Raw genomic sequence first — 18087 nt, forward strand, 5'->3', positions numbered from 1 at the left:
AAACAGAAATTCGATATGTACCATATTAATCAAAAGAGGTTTAACGGGAATCATTTAAGCTTTGGTAATCAATTTTTAAAAAACATTATCAATCGCAGGGTTTAGTCTGGGGAATTACACATCCAAAATGGCAGATTATCTGCTCTCGCGGTATACGTGTGGTTAATATAGTTTGAAATTTCATTTTAGTTGACATTTGCCGTACCAGTTTCTGGAGACCGGCGAGCCTTGTGCTTACCAGTGAATGAGTGAGTGAGTGTGGTTTCACACCGCTTTTAGCAGTATTCCAGCAATATCACGGTAGGGGGGACAAAAGAATGTGCTTCACACACTGAACCCAAAATGTATAAATATTATAGCAACAAGAGTGTCATAGCATGTCTGCACCATGTTTGTTGTGTCAGTTATATGCTCTGCCATCATGTGTACCATACTGCATTATCACACCTTGTAATTCACTCTGTACCGCCTTTGGAGAATCTGCCGAATCTGCGGAATTAAACGTGGGTCTTCAGCGTGACGAACGGACGTTTTAACCACTATCAGTAATGCTTGCCTTGTTCACATACCCATTTCGCACTATGCTTGCAGTAGTTCACGTAGCGCCCGTAGCTATTCGGTCGCCCCAGTACGACTGTTTCTTGCTCCGAAAACATCAAAGATCATGTAATAAACTCAATATACGTCTTTGGTATCAAGGAGTCTGAGGTCATCTCAATTTTGAAAGTGCACAACATTCACCAACTTGCAATTACATCAATATCCTGTTGACATTTGTAAACAAATTGATAAACATGAAAGTGTTCTCACAGCTTCAATGAGTTGTATGTTGTGGGCTTTTCACGAACAAAGTACCTCGAACTGGTCATTCCGTTCAACAAAATGTTCAGTGCAATTAATCAAAGGCATGTTCAAACACTCACATCGGTGTATTTGAAGAATCTTATGTTATACCGTTGATTATTTGGCTTAAAATCATAGTCTACACAAAGAGCATGTTTCCACAACATCAATGAATAGTATGTAAGTACATAAGAATAAATATATTTTAACTTTGTATAACTTCCTTAAGTGTTGGTATTGCAATGCAAAGCATGTAAACGGCGTATCTTGTACTTGTACCTTATATGTTTTATTCATGATGATTAAATTTGCAGCACTTGAGTCCGGAACATTAATTGCTAATTTCTATTTTGACAGTGGTTGTTCCTAGTGAAGTGAAGGGCGACTTAACTAACAAGGTAATTAGTGCATAATGTGTTTATGCCATCGGGTAAATTGATTTCGTCTAAAGTGAAGGGTGTACGTACAGGACAACAGCGTAATTTGGTTGAAGGACATTGTCCGATTGATCGACTGGTAGCGCCTGGTCAGTCGCAAACCGCTCGAGATATTGATCGACTAGTTAAGGCTTCAGCTGGAATGAGAACCTCTTCTAATTCTCCCCATTCGGGCCTTCATCTATGCCCCTAGAAATTAACGGCAACTGGACCAGAAGATATCAATTGCGTTACCTATTAGCGTGTTGATCATAAGAATAAACGTTAAATGTTTGTACTTCAACGCCGACGAAAACAGCCCTTGCACCATCGAAGAAAATGACCTCCATATATTCTGTTTCAATCACACTTTCTCATGCTGTTCCACTTGTTGCTGTGTGGAACCACACTGTCTGAAGACGCTTACAAGCGCGTTGAACTGATGTCCACTCGTAGACTAGGATTACGAACCTGATCAGATGTATTTTATATCGGCAATCTTACACCTGATTTTAGTGACCCTGTTTGATGACTGCAGAATTCAGTTTCAAAAGAGCACGTGAAGGAGATATACTAAGAACACCAGAATGCAAGCTGTCCAGAATGTCCACTGGAAGTGATTGATAATGAAAGATAAGATGCTCGCAAGCACATACATGAATAATTATGCATCAGTGAAGACACTAGGTGTTTGCGAATAGTATGTGTGCGTCTGTCGAAACGCTCGTAAAGATACGAATTTTTAACTGCATATGCCAAAAGATGAGGATTCTTAAGCTTAAGAAAATGTTTACGGCTTCCTCTCGAAAGGTTTGTATCCCCCAAAGTAGTCCCAGTTTCCCTTCAGATGATTCGTCAAAACAGGCAACACCGCCATCATTAAATTCCACATCTCAAGTTACGACAGCCTAATAGCTGTTACATTGTTTCTTAAATTTAAGAATTCGTAAGACAAAGAAAAGGATAGTAGAAAATCTCCACAAGGTTGTATGACAAAAGGGATTATTTATGCTTTCCAAGTCGACATACATTTTATGTCGATCAATATTCCAACAGCTCCAACCTTTGCTGTTTACATTTCACAACTTTTGAAGTACAATCGATCATGTTCTTTTCACCGAGGTTTGAAAGAAGTCACGCCACTCTTGCACTCTTGTCTAGGCAGACACGTATATATTGTATAGGTAGACACGTATATATTGCATGAGTAGACACGTATATAATGTTTGGGTAGACACGTGTGTGTTGTTTGTATAGACACGTATGTGTTTATAGGTAGACGTGTGTTGTATAGGTAGACACGTGTGGTAGACGTGTGTGTTTGGTAGACACGTGTGTGTTGTATCGGTAGACATGTAAGTGTTGCAACGGAAGACACGTAAGTATTGTGTTGGTAGATGTGTGTATTGTATCGATACTCACGTGCGTTGTTTTAATAGATACGTGTGTGTTTTATAGGTAGACACATACACCGTTGAGAAAGCTGTGTTCACTTCACTTAGAACGGCCATCATTTTCAATGAAAATCAAAAGCGTGACATTGTGGCATCGTGAGAATCACGTGACTGGATTCAGCAAAAATGCATGCCCGTAGGATACCAAGTTCGTCACAGTACTTGACCATTGTTCAAAACGGCGTGACATCCAACTCACTCATTTATTGTTCTATTGTCTCAGTTCTTTCAATACTGCAAATGTGTCGTTGGGCATTCAGTAACACATCCAAGTTCCTATTAATGGTTTCAGTAATAAGCTACAGAATAACTTGTAAAACATATTTTATTCAATTATATGCAAAAGACATTCGAACAGTTATAATGTTATAGTACACGTGATAGTTGTCCGTCGGCCACCCCGAGGAATGCTTATGGTGAATGGGCGTGGAAACTCTCCGATAGAACACAGGTATGTGTCTGATAGTAGTCATCACTGTACATTGGACAGTCATCTTTCTCAAAACAGGTAACACAGAGTCTTAGTTCAACATAACATTCAACTAACACTTTCCCATGCTAGATTGTATGGTTCAGTTCCACTGCAACACCCTTACATATTCGAAATACGTAAATATACGTAAATATACGTAACTAATGTTGTATCCTAATTCATTCCAGACATACAGTTTTCTTCAAATCATGTGAAAGATCCCAATGCTTTTATTATCCTGCGAGCATTCGTTTACTGATCGAAGTTTGGTGCATTATAAATGCACTTATGTCTATCAATAATAAGAGTAACTATATCATTATCATATTTAGACTGAGGCAATCTACACATCTTCACTACAGAGCTGCTTTGATTGCCGTGGGTTGTACAACGTATGAAAAGCGTCCCAGACATGTTTTGCAATGACTTAGGGCATATTGTATAACATTATGTATTGTATGCATAATAAATGTTTCTAATTTCCTTTCTCTGAGACGTGTATGAAACTAAAGATTTTACTCAAATAAGTTTCAGTTTTGCTACCATTTGTACGACGTACTATCGTGTTTATAACGTACTGAAAACACGATTCTTCACTAGCTTTCAAGTTCTATGCTAGTTTACCAGTCAACTTGTTTACTTCCGTGAGTAACAAGTCTTACATGTCGCCGATAATTCAATACTGTGTCATACTCGGATGTTCCTGTTTGTTGTAAGCGAAGAAAGAATTGATAACTTACGAAACGTGGTATTTTTTGGAAACTTCTTGAATGATCGAGCTGATTCCAGCTTTAGGGGTCTTGGTGCTGATTCAGCATAGTGACACGGAACTAATGTGTTATCATAAACATGGCGACGGATTTCAGTTATTTATAGTTTCTGAACCTTAGAATAACCCTTACGAAATAAACTATCTGCATTTACCATTTATTTTGACTGTTTATATACAATGACATTATAACTTTTGTTGTCTTAATTTATATATTTAGCTACCATAATTTAAACCTTAAATAACTTCGGTCTTTCTCAGTTTAATACATTCTCGTCATTCAGAGTAAGGTTTACCATGGATGATTTTTGAAACAATAGCGCGATCATCAGCTCAACTGATGTCTCAAATGGTTCTCAGTTATTGGCACCAATCAGGCTCATCGTCCCCGACTGTCATTCTGGTCAATAAGGAAGACATACGTTAGGCAATCAATGCAACTGAAGTTTAGACAAGGAACAACAGTAGGGTCAAATGTCATACTTTTCGGCTTAAGGATAACCTACTGGAATGACGTTCTTGTGAACGGCTGTTTGGAGCCTAGCCTGACGACATCAATGCATTGATATTTCTTTACGTTAAGATCTTCCGACCATAGCGTTTTGAGAGTTGGAAAAAGTAGCCAATCACAAAACAACCTGTTTATATTTAGGCCGTACTGGTCCTGACATCATCCCCGTGAGTTACACTAACGACCCAGTTAGCCTGACCCGATTTATAGATATTAAATATTGGGAGGTTGAAATTTTATAAATTAGAATATTATACCCATACACCGTTTTCATATTTTAACATATTATTTCCGGTGGCTTTAAGGCAATTTGTATAGTGTAACAATACATTAAACAGTTTCTTGGTTACTAGTGTTACAAATTTATTTTAAGATTTATGACATACTTTATACATTATGCCTAAATATTACATAAATTCTGACTTCAGCATTTACTGTGTATTCCCCAGTTTTCGAGTCAAGGGTTTCAAATACATGGTGTACCAGTTAGCGACTATAAGCTTTGTTTTTACTCATGCATGTATTTGAATGACATAACGCTAAAATAATTTGCAGTCTTGTTTAATAATCTTAGTTTGCGAAAGAAATTCTTGAGAATTTTCTGATGGCGAATATTGCGGGGTATCATCAAATAAAATAGTACATCAGCTGGCTTTACGTCTTATATATTGCAATATCCCTGCAACGTCACGGCATTTTGCACCCAAAATGGACTTCAGACATTTTCCCCATCTGTGGAATAGAACCTGTGTCTACGAGTGACGACAGAACGCTAAAACTACCTGGCTACTCCATCGCTCCTAAATTAGAATAGCGTTATAATACGGGAGTCCAATCATGGATGTATGGAATCTAGAAGAGGTACCTTCTTCGGGTTCCTAATGAAACATTGACATTCTAACTTAGGTAAAATGTAAAGACGTTAAACATCCGATAGCTGAATTAATTTAGAAATGACCTCAAATGAAAGCAAAATAGCATTGAAAACACAAGTCTATATCTCGCAGTAGTACATTGATGTAATGTGTTGATATTTTCCTGCATCCGTATCTCCGTCGGATGCTTCAACATCATTCAAATCCGACTCTTTACCTTCACCATTCATTACAATGATTCCTTAATGTCATTGTAGTCATAGAATTCCGTTAAAAGCATGACCAATTAGTCATGCAACGAACTGTGTAAAAAAGGCATACACATATCAAACACGCGTTCATACCCATCATAAAGTCAAAAAAAGGTCAAAAGAAACAAATGTAGGAGCTCATGGCATGCATATGGTATTTTACGAAAACAATCACAAACTGGAGCAAGATGACCACATAAGAAATTAACTTATTCAAGAAAAGTCTCATTCATTTGAAACTTGAAAACCAAGTAACACGAAATTCACCAAGTTTCACCACAATTAAATTAAATTTTCTAACAATCATTCCCCGGGCAGGGGGCTGGCCCTGAAGTCTCCTAACAAACGTACGTCTGACTTCTGACTTAAGTTCATTTTCACTCAAATTTTAGAAAACGTAGGAAACTATATTACCCTGTATGAACTGAAATCGATACCAAATTCAAATATTGTTGACAGTTTGAGTTTGGTTAATAGATTACAGAATTTGTTGGGCTAATATATTATTAAAATGCAATTAAGTTTATAATTCATCTTTTTCAAATTGTCAAATTCTGTTTGAAATTTCAACACAAACGTAAGTTTGTTTCGAGACAACAGGGCCTGGACCTGATCTCTCTCCAGGGTTGTGAATGTGTTCGCTCACAGAGAGAATATCAAAGTGCCACAGCACGAAACTAATGGTTTCACAAATCAAAAACACTCTGGAATCCTGCTCTAAGGGTGTTTGTGGTATACAGAACATAACTGCACACGCACTGGTTATGTTCCCCAAGGAATATTTAGGTAGATACAAAACATATACAATCTGACTCGATCACATAATTTGGCAGACTCTGGAACAGAAACTGACCAATATGTAACACAGTGTATGGTAAGAATACGTAGGTACGTAACAATACATAAAAGTCTATTTTCATGTTGGTAACGATAGATTGTTTCTCATTATGATACACAAAATGCTTTGGTTTTATGGAAGGCATAACTGACTTCAAACTTATGTAAAATTGACACACGTGTACGAGTATGCCACTAGCGTGAACGTGGAAGATTGCGATCACCAGTTTCCATCAGCATTTCGAACGTTCGTAGAAACAACTTTATGAATCCATACGTCGCTTTCAGGGTAGTCTTAGTGTTATCTATTAAGTCTGGGATCCGTTTCACAAGCGATCGTGGCACGACGAGTCTTTCTTAAACAGACATAACTCTTAAAACGTTCTTTGAAACGGGTCGTGGTTTCGGGCATTGTTTCTTCAGGGCTCAGATTACAAATGACAAACATCCATTTATGTAACACATGGCAGAGACTTGCGGCCAAGGCGCATTGGTTTAATACCAGGCCCTGGTGAAACCGAGTTGGACTCATTGTGGTGTTCTTCTTGGTGTCCTTCATTAACAGACTGTGAACAGAAACGCGTTACTGCTGCAGCCACTACAACCTATATTCACGGTTGATCAAGGAGTATAACCTGTATTCACGGTTGATCGAGCAGTACAACCTGTATTCATGGCTGATCGAGCAGTACAACCTGTATTCACGGTTGATCGAGCAGTACAACCTGTATTCACGGTTGATCGAGCAGTACAACCTGTATTCACGGTTGATCGAGGAGCGGAGGGAAAAAAACGTTATATATTCACGGTTCACCTCAGATTTACATTCATGGCCCCAGTACGATTAATTATTTGATACATCTGCACATTTGGCGTCTGTCTGATCATAATTTGCAGAGGGAGAGAAAGGTGGGTTGTTGCATTCCCTGACTACGAGTCGCCAAAAGCCGTTGAAAGCTGTTACTTCTTTCTCCGTCTTGCACTCTGTTTAAAGGGAGTTAATTAAGTCTGATCTACACGAAGTAGGTATAATGTGGCTGTGTGGGGTAACCATATTAAACTGAGTCATGGCATTAAGTAGGCTAGCAATTTAAAAGCGGCATGAGTTAGTACAAACAGCCCTGAACACGCTCGTTATGTGTAATGTTACTTGTAAAATATTCTTGAACCCGAGGTTAAACCTTTAACTTAAAGTTTTAATCACTATTATAAATTATGTATAAACTATCTTAGGCGTCGGTTAGGAAGAGTAGTAATGATATAGGTATGAGTGATTTACGAATTTTAACTTATTCTTTTAGTGAATAATGCCGTTTCTCACCAAAATACAAAACCTCTCACCGACACCATTACTGCACAAATGTATCATAACTTCAAATGTATTGGAATCAATACAGAAATGCGGTAGCGGGGCTTACAAGAACTTATGCGTTTTTACATATAAAAGCAACGTAACTAACAGTTCATACACAGAATGATACCATCCAAATATGTTCTTGCACTTTCACTGATGATAATTCCTAAAAATTCTCAGGCGACAATAATTTGATATCGTCAACCGTGGAACATGCATACGGCGTGTAGCACCGTCCGGAACATGCATACAGCGTGTAACACCGTTCGGAACATGCATATATCATGTAACACTCTTTGAGGACAACTGTAGAACATGAAAATAACATGTAACATGTTGTTTGGGTACAACTGTGGAACATGCATATATCTTCTAAAACTGATTGGGTGTAACTGCAGAACATACATGAATATAACATGCACCACTGTTTGGGTACAGTAGGTATTCGTGAAACGTAATAGGTTTTATCACCAACTGGTAGTGTCTGTAATGTGTGTATCGGACGGTAAATTGTGGCATATTTTTTATACGGAGGAAAATAGTGATATAAGGAAACATACGACCGATTATAGCCATGCGTGTTGATATGTTATGTAATTACTCGGCCCTATCGTCCAAGATATAATGAACTCTTCTTCCAATGGCATTACAATAGGACATTGCTAAAATGACAGTATCAGTAAAACAGGAAGGAGGGGTTACCCTTTCAAAGGTTTAATTTAGAAAACATTTTCACAAAAGGATAAACACAGAACAAGAAAAATACTACATGAAGCCAACTAGGTAAAAAGGCGAAATTCAGCTATAAAAATGACTACGCTATGGATTTGAGCAGATATTGACCTTCACCTTGACCTCATTTGTAGGCTTGTGGTTATCACCCTTGGATGACCTCAGATGACCTTGGTCCAGCAAGAAACCAGTATCAATGCAAGCACGTAATCACAACATGGTAGTCCCCTATATCCTGTGATAAATCCACACAGCTAAGCCACATCAACAAGCAAACGTATTGCGGATATACATAATATTTTCTATTATATATGATTTTTCTCTCTGTAAAATAGTGATAGGTCGGTGTGTCATGAATAGTGCGTATAAATAATAATTACAACTGATGATAAGTATTAGATTGCTAGCATTCTTGTTAATATTATTGCTATGCAAATAATAAGTTTCTCGTGTTCATAAGATATGGCTGAGGAACATTAGGCATGTCTTCCCTTTATCCCCCCATTGTTTATGAAGATAGACAAATCGAGATATATAAGAAACAGGTATGTACATATTTTCAATACTTTTGCTGAAAACTACGAAGCAGAAGAATAAAGAAATATGGACTGATGACATGAAACAATTTCCGCATGAAGTGAACTGATGACAAGTATAGACAGGAAGGGCCTCCTAAACTATGCATTTGCGAGTAACAGAAGAAACTTAACAAGATTGAAGAAAAAACACTAAACATTTAGTACTTATGACCTCTGTGAACACAAGACAGAAACGTCCAAGCAAACATTGGATTCACTGTTGAATTAGAATTGAGCATGTTGTATACCTCGACATCACTGCGTGGAACAACACACTTTGAATTATGTTTACATCTGTTGAATTTTGAATAATAACCATCTATCTACTATGTTTACGTTGTGCCGGGTAGAACCATGTTAATCCTCCGTTACTGACTTACGAAACGTATAAAAACATTGTACCCTATAGATTAAGCCAGCCATTACATCACAATATATAAAGAGGGTGACAAATGAGCTTAATTGAAAATGGTGAAAAGAACATTAAAAGAATTATGTTTCGAAATGAGTAAAAGAAACAAGTACAGTGTGCTCGTGAAGTTTCAGTCCGATACGTAAACACTATTCATCAAGAAATATATGATAAACAAACTGTTGTCACTGTTCAGAAGGTTGTTATTTAATTGAGTCCACTGATATTTGCCGCAAAGAAGAACATTTTGAAAAGGTTCATTTGTGTAATTGTGCATATGATTACGAAAAAGATACATTTCATAATTGGGAAAAGCTTGAAACGTAGGTCAGGACAAATTCATATGCCAAAGTCAAAGGATGCATTTTATAGATTGTTGTTCATTCTTGGCAAAACGTGACTGACCAAAGTGGTTTTTGAAACATAATTTGTTTAAACCGAATTAGACCGAATTAGAACATATGGCAACAATGCAAATGTTTCAGATATATTAGAAGAGGAACTCTATGTCATCTCGGAGTTAATTTTCTTAACTTTGTTGACCACAGAAATGGAGCAGAATGTGAGACAACGCTGGTGGATGTAGAAGGATGCGAACACATCTAATATGTGACTATAACACAGTTAAAACCTATTCCTCTCCATTCCGAATACATATAAATGTATGCCATGCGATAACTCCCTGTCCCCAAAGTATCAAATCTATCACAAATGCTATCTTGAACCACAGATCATAAATTGAATATTCCTTGGTTTGTATATATTTGTCAATAATATGTTATTCAGAATGTTGCACTACCAGTCTATTTACATACCATTAACGGTGTTTTTATGAACAATTTTCATCATGTTACCCCGCATGTGCATACATTTCACCCTTAACTCCCTCATTGTGGGGGTAACACCTAAAATATTGCACTCATAACAAAGGATAATGCTTGATAGTTGAGCTTCAAAACAAACATTTCACAGAGAATCACATTAAAACATGTGAAACCATGTCAGATTCACCATAACTGTCAACTTCAAATCAACACTGTCAACACACTTATATATATATATAAGTAAGTATGTATATATTCCAAAATGTAATTTTCTGTGCGGCCATCCATCCATCACTGTGCTCATCATTCGAGCTAACAACTGGTCCGTTTAACTATCTGCCGGTAACGGGAACTAAGATAAGATATGACGGAAGACATTGCAATCAAGTAAGTGAAGGAACGAAATCCATGATCAGATCAGGGTCCGATTGAAGAGGTAGTAGAATATGAAATATGTACACACCAAGGGGCGCCACACTCGCCCTCGTAGTCAACAAAGCGCACTTTAACATGGAATATCAAACATGGCGTCTTAACCATATCCGCCGTCATATCGAAGCTCGTTTCCGGCTGAGCATTTGCCATTGCAAATACGAGTTCGTATCCTCAACCCCGCCACTTTGACTGTCCTCTTTTGCCACTGAGGACTTCATGGGAAGAAGATGAGCGATCTTTCCCGGTCCCCGTGTTACTTTATACCGGGGTTTATGTTTAGATCGAAGGTTATAACATGAACAAGAACATACTGATATCAGATCGTTATATTCAGGCGTTTCCTGAGCACCGGAAACCACACTGCCATTTGCAGTAATAACATCCCCGTCCAACCGCACAGCACCCTGCGCAGCTGCAACAGCAGCCAGTTCCGCTCTTCGCTCATCTTCGGTATTCATCGTCAAGAATCGTAACACAAGAAGATTCATGGCTGCGGATATCACTGTGAGGCCAAACAATATAAATATCAAACTAAACGCCACATAATGGGGTTTTAACTCCAACGCATTATGTTTCTGAAGCGCGACAAAATCCCCAAACCCGATTGTTGTGAGAGTGATGAAACAATAATAGAGCGAGTTGATGTACTCCCAACCCTCGTAATAAGAGAACGCCGCTGCTCCTGTAGTCAGTACAATAGTAGACAGGTTCATGGCGACGAGGATCAGATTGGTCTGAGAAACCTCTGTATTCTTCATCCTAAAACACTTCCTTAGCTGCTTGAGGACAAATGTGACGAAAGTGTTGAGTCGCTCGCCGACGCTTTGGAACATGACGATACACAGAGGAATCCCTGCCAAGGCATAGAACATGCAGAATATCTTCCCTCCAACTGTCTGTGGTGTGCTGTGGCCATATCCTGCAAACCATAAAATATGTGTGTTAGGATAGTACATGTCACGATAAAACAGTTACAAGGGACCATTTTTAATTCACCTTTAAACAGACCTGAAAGAAAACATTGGTCATTACAGCTCCATCTTACCAACCTGTACAGTTTCTGAGGATCTTGTTGCAAAGTTTTCTCTCTATTCCGGTTGTACATGGTATACTGTGAAAGACACCAGCATGTGTGTTCAATCATATATTTTATCATTTATATAAGTGTTCTGGCAAAAGAAACAGTGCATACATACATCAAATTTAATATATCAAGTACAAACATTATCAAGACGTTCCCCGTTGAAAACATCATCCGAAACACAGCAAACATAATGTGCAAACCATGATACCCGAGTCAAATAAATTCTTGCTAGTTTCATTTTTAGCCATCGTTAAACATGGATAGGCATTTTCCTGGAAATATTGACACTTGACTCTAACGTTGTGTGATGAGCATGCTGTCCATGCAGGCCCACGAAAGACGTTTGTTTACTGCCACTGTGACTTGGCCCCGTCAAACATATGGTCATTAACAGCTAGGCAAGTTTATACTGATACCTGCTGACACTTACGTTATTGATACCTATGTTCCAATGATTCTCTTATCGGAAAAATGTCAAACTGGAGGATATCAATAGGAACGCATCTGTCTCAATTAATGGAATTTTGCAATGAATGTTTGATAGCATTGGTTCTTGGATATTGAACACAAACATGCTATCGATCCTTAGGAAAAAGAGCTAAGTTCATTGCAGAATTTAAAAAAGACATAAAACGTGAGACTTACATTTCACTTTTTTCACTTTTGTGCTATAAATATTGTTCTTAACTCTTTGTTCGTATGACATTACACTTAAAGCAGCTATGTTCACACACTACTTTATTTACTGAGCTCAACATTAACCTCTTCAAAAGTTGTCTCAGTTTTCCGTGGGAATTTCACAAAAGAACATGACATGAATCACCCACAACATACAACGTGAACCCATATTCTACATGTTGTTGTCTGTAGATCAGTCCAACACTTTGGTGTACAGACTTAAGGAAAGTAATATTTCCAACACGTACTTAAGCGTGATCTCAGCTCTGCCTGCGATCTCACCTTCATCAAGGCACTCACTGAACATGAAAGAGGCAGATCATAATCCTTGATAACCGATACTGTTTGACAGACAACTATCTAAACTAAAAATGATTGACATTCGCAGACGACCAGATTTTCGGTTCCATTTTATGTGAAGATAATTCCCTAGCAGAAGATAGTCCTGTATTATGTAACAGCTGTGTGAAATTAAACATTGTCTCCAGCATAAATAGCCAGAATAAGGCTGAAGTTCAATAGCCGAGGTAGGGTTTAATCTTTAAAGAACACAATTTGAAAGCTTATCGTTACTGTTGTTTTCTGAAATGTTAACACGAGAATTATAGCCAAAGACTCAAATGTTCTACAATAATCCTGGAACGTAAAATATGAATTATTTGGTTTTTGTCCTGCTTTTATCAATATACCAGCAATTTCACTGCGGGTGACACCATACATGGGCTTCACATATAATACCCGGGAACCGAACCCGTGCCTCCGGCGTGACGGGCTTTAACCACAGGACTACCCCATCGCCCCTGAATGAGAAAAACTGTAATCATAAATGCACCTCCAGTGAGTGCTTTGCGTAAAGTCTACAAAATGCAGGCGGATTTTATGTTACTGAGGACAAGTTCCATCTGACTTTGACAGGTAACAGTTATATAATTGCAAAAAAGCGAGAAAAGCCCCCGTCATTGTGAAAAAACCATTGCTAGACATCGGCTCCACTATACGATCCCGACTATAAACGTGGTCATGAATCACTATCATGATAGCAGATGTTTGTAAAGACGAGTTTATCTCGCCCCGCCAGCAACAAACCCTTGCAAAGCCAGTCAATTCTTCTTTTAGTAAAAAGAACTAAGGGGACTTGATAAAGATATGTAGGGAATTGTATAGACTTTGAAAGATTGAGGTCCTCGATGTTGAGATGAAACACATTTTCAAGAATAGACACGTGGCGCTATGAACGCATGTAGTGAAACAGCCTTGGAATTGACACAGTGATATCTGAGATCCGTACTGTTTAGCGGTCCTCAACCCGTCGACACATAGTCAATATGTACAGCGAACAAGTGACTGAGCGGGTTTGGTTTACGTCGCTTTAATCTTTCAAAATGTGATAGGGGACACCAGAACGGTGGATTAATCACACATATTGTGTCCAAGTAGGGAATAAAACCCGAGCCTTCACCTGTAAAACCTGTCGATCCCCCTTTCATCCCTTAACATAGTTACTGAAAACCACAAACACACGCCGAACCGAAAGGTATCATATATAATATAATGTATTTTGATCCTCCGATGCAAGTTCTGAAACGTAAGAACCCTGAGGATCCGAGTTTTTGTTTCTTCAGTAACATCGACTTGTCGCAAGAGGCAAGTGACGAGATCGGGGGGCCTTGGCTCGCTGGTTTGGTTGACACATTTCATCGTATGCCAGTTGCGTACATCGAAGATAACGCTGTTGATCACTGCATTATCAGATAGCTGGAATATTGCTGGAGTGCTGTATAAAGCAACAAACTTACATACGAGGTTCCATGATTTTCCTGTTCTGCCTTCAGATGAGTGATATTTCTATAGATGTACAAAAGACAAAGTAATTTGAAAATGACTTTTGGTGATAACTTCACTATACACTGTCAGGATGATGCCAACGGACACTTGTATGGAGACGGACACTTGTCTCCTGCAGACATTTATTTATATGAACTCGGGGTGACATTTACCACAGTCGCTCAAAATACTCGCGAAGTCAGACTAGAGTACATGAACCAACATTATATGGTTAGATTGTCCATAAACTGGTGACGGGGCCCTGGTATATACTACAGAAATAAACAACGATCTATCGGTGTAGAAACTATCTCAAAATCCTGGGAACACTGTCTACCAATAAACCTACTTCTGTACGTGACATCCCCCGTCATTAGAGAGGGAAGTACTCTTAATATTTGCAGAAACGTAAAGAAGGTTATTATTACCACAGACAAGTTGTTACCATAGTAACCCTGTCTTTGTTAATAGTTCGTGCTATCCACAATGCGAAGACAAAATGGGTGGTCATCATCTTGTCTGTTTTATTGGGTTCGTAAATAATACCGGCCGCTGTATTATGACCAGATGACCACTAGTGGCCTGACTGTGGTGATGTGATTCCAGTGACTTGATAAGCCAGCAGATAAGGATACGATCATACACACCAGCCTCTGGTCACATCTGAAATGTAAATCTTTTGTAATCTGGTACTGTTTGAGGTGTGATGACGGGGATCAGCAAAGACGGAAGCATTTAAGTCAGTGAAGTGTTTTCAAATGTTTTATCACAGGTCGGTCTGGTAATGCGTTGTAAAAGTGATTCAACATTTCATGAGTGCTCGTGTCGCTCTGTATTTACTGGCAGCAGTGTCCACTGTGTATTTAATGGCGTTAACATCCGTTGAAAAGTAATTAGTGACAATATCCGCTTTAAATTTACTAGTGTTCGTGTCCATTGTATATTCATTAGTGTTAGTGTCCACTGTATTTCTTAGTATTAGTGTCCACTATATTTCTTAGTGCTGGTGTATGTTTCCTAGTACTAGTGTCAGTTGTATATTTCCTAGTTTTGGTGTCTGCTGTGCATTGTTTTGTTAGTGTCCGCTGTATATTTCCCAGTGCCAGTATCTGCTGTATATTTCAGTGTCTGCTGCATATGTCCTAGTGCCAGTATCTGCTGTATATGTCCTATTGCCAGTGTCTGCTGTATATGTCCTAGTGCCAGTATCTGCTGTATATGTCCTATTGTCAGTATCTTCTGTATATGTCCTGTTGTCAGTATCTGCTGTATATGTCCTATTGCCAGTATCTGCTGTGTATGCCCTAGTGCCAATATCTGCTGTAGACTAGTATTTCCTATTGCCAGTATCTCCTGTATATTTCCTAGTGCCAGTATCTGCTGCATATGTCCTAGTGCCAGTATCTGCTGTATATTTCCTAGTGCCAGTATCTGCTGTATATTTCCTAGTGCCAGTATCTGCTGCATATGTCCTAGTGCCAGTATCTGCTGTATATGTCCTAGTGCCAGTATCTGCTGTATATGTCCTATTGCCAGTATCTGCTGCATATGTCCTAGTGCCAGTATCTGCTGTATATGTCCTAGTGTCAGTATCTGCTGTACATGCCCTAGTGCAAATATCTGCTGTAGACTAGTATTTCCTATTGCCAGTATCTCCTGTATATTTCCTAGTGCCAGTATCTGCTGTATATGTCCTATTGCCAGTATCTGCTGTATATGTCCTATTGCCAGTATCTGCTGTATATATCCTATTGCCAGTATCTGCTGCATGTGTCCTAGTGCCAGTATCTGCTGTATATGTCCTATTGCCAGTATCTGCTGTATATGTCCTATTGTCAGTATCCGCAACATGCATATTTACTTGTGATGGTAACTTGTATCTATATACTTGTGCTAGTAGCAAACCAACCAAATAAGACAACTTAAGAACTTTGTGATCCTATAAGATGCCATATTCCTCTTAAGGACGGATTGAACGGTACATATTCAAACAAATATCCAATATTTATGTCGTGTCCCCATTTTCAAAAGTACACCAATTACTTAGTGTCGAATGGAGAGGAGTAAGTATATTTTATATCATTTTCACTTCATGATTTTTCAAACTGGTTCAGATTTTTTTGTGAGGAAAGACTTCTCCTGGAAGCCCAAATTACAGTGGCATAGAGGTAAGCTGCAGTCTGTAAGCCGATTACAGTATGTCCCTACTCGGGTATTAACGAGTAAATGACATGTGCCGTAGTGATCGGGCACATGACACAAGGCAGGAGGGGAAGCAGGAAAATCGTTATAATAACCACTCATTATGTCCAACTTGTCCAAATTGTCTCTCACTCTCCGCTGAAGTATTTTCAGATGGAGCCTCGGTATTGGCTCAGGGTCCACTAGACAGGCCATTGCTTTAAATACACACTCGAATCGACCTCTGAATAGGTTTTGCTTGGAAGTGGAAGGTTGAGATGGTTTGTTGAAGGAGTGTTTTAAGGAAATGTATTAACAATAAAAATGCATTTTGCTGGATTCAGGTAATTCTCAGCTAGTGGTTTACTTTTATAGAGCATTTACACAATGCAAGTGTTGTTTGCTTAGAGTTTCAATGCCTCTTTTTTAAAAAACAATGGTCCGGTAGACAAATGGAAGGCTTTTCAAAATTTGAGGCATCAGTGATCAACATAATGTCCGATGCAATTTCCAATGTCTCATGATTTTAGGTGAAGAATCTACACCGAAACGTCTCATCCACTGCAAGAAAGAGTTGAATATCCATAATAAAGTCTTCGTGCTGGTCAGTAGACCTTCCTGGATCAACCTGTGTAGGCAGACCTTTATGAAATCTTTTTCGAGCCTCCTACAAGACTTAGCCAATTGACTAATAGTGTTTTGCCCTTTCGGCTGTCGGTTTATTTAGTGTTTATTTCAAAGGAACTAATTATCGTCCGATCTTTGTCCTTAGGACTTGCACTGTATAGTTTCTTTAATACTTTCAGGCAGAACAAGAGAGTGGGTGTGTGGCAAACAGAGAGTGAGTGAGTTTAGTTTTACGCCGCTTTTAGCATTATTCCAGCAATCCCACCACGCCCGGGGACACCAGAAATGAGTTTCACACATCGTACCCATGTGGGGAATCGAACCGGGGTCTTCGGCATGACGAGCGAAGCCTTTGACCACTAGGCTACCCCAATATCCCTAGCGCAAACAGAATTACATCAAACAAGCAAACTCCGAGAGCGAGAATAGTCTGTCCAGCCCTCCTCGCAACGAGAAAGCCCTTGATGTAACCAGTCTGGAGTTCCCCAGGCTCTGAATCTACAATTTCACTGGTGTTCTTCATCAATTTAAATGGGATATTTGTTAATTCTAAAATAAAATCATATTTAGAGACCGGTCTAGAGGAGATAGAGAAGGGTGCAGCGGAGAGAAAAAGTGAAAAACAGTTTGAGTTCTGAAAGATTGTTTGCATCGGTCATAATCAACCTTCCACATCTATCGCTTGCCAAAATGTCTCCCACCGTGGGGATGTATGTATGTGTCATGTTACATTGTTCAAAGGCGTCAGGCTAACGTTTGAGCTGATAGGTAGTCAACTGAGTGCTTTTTAGCGTTTCTTTATAGTTTATCATCCTTGCATATAGACTTGTACATCGAGCCACTGATAAAGCTAGGTGTGTCGAGTCGAGCAACACCATACTATCTAGATACAGAACACTTGCCTCCCAGGTCCTGCAGCCTGTTATCTAC

The 18087-nt window shown here is 38.9% G+C and overlaps 1 protein-coding gene across 1 annotated transcript in view; it reads right to left on the reverse strand.

Annotated features, from left to right (window-relative positions):
- Positions 1 to 3020: 3020 nt before the first annotated feature.
- Positions 3021 to 18087, reverse strand: part of LOC137277662 (two pore potassium channel protein sup-9-like) — a 67201-nt gene continuing 52134 nt past the window's right edge. The window contains exon 2 of the mRNA XM_067809513.1: positions 3021 to 11682. Coding sequence (XP_067665614.1) covers positions 10877 to 11682 — 806 coding nt within the window. The 3' untranslated portion in view covers positions 3021 to 10876. The remainder of the gene's footprint in view (positions 11683 to 18087) is intronic.

Source organism: Haliotis asinina, chromosome 3 (assembly GCF_037392515.1).
Source record: "Haliotis asinina isolate JCU_RB_2024 chromosome 3, JCU_Hal_asi_v2, whole genome shotgun sequence".
Classification (NCBI taxonomy): Eukaryota; Metazoa; Mollusca; class Gastropoda; order Lepetellida; family Haliotidae; genus Haliotis; species Haliotis asinina.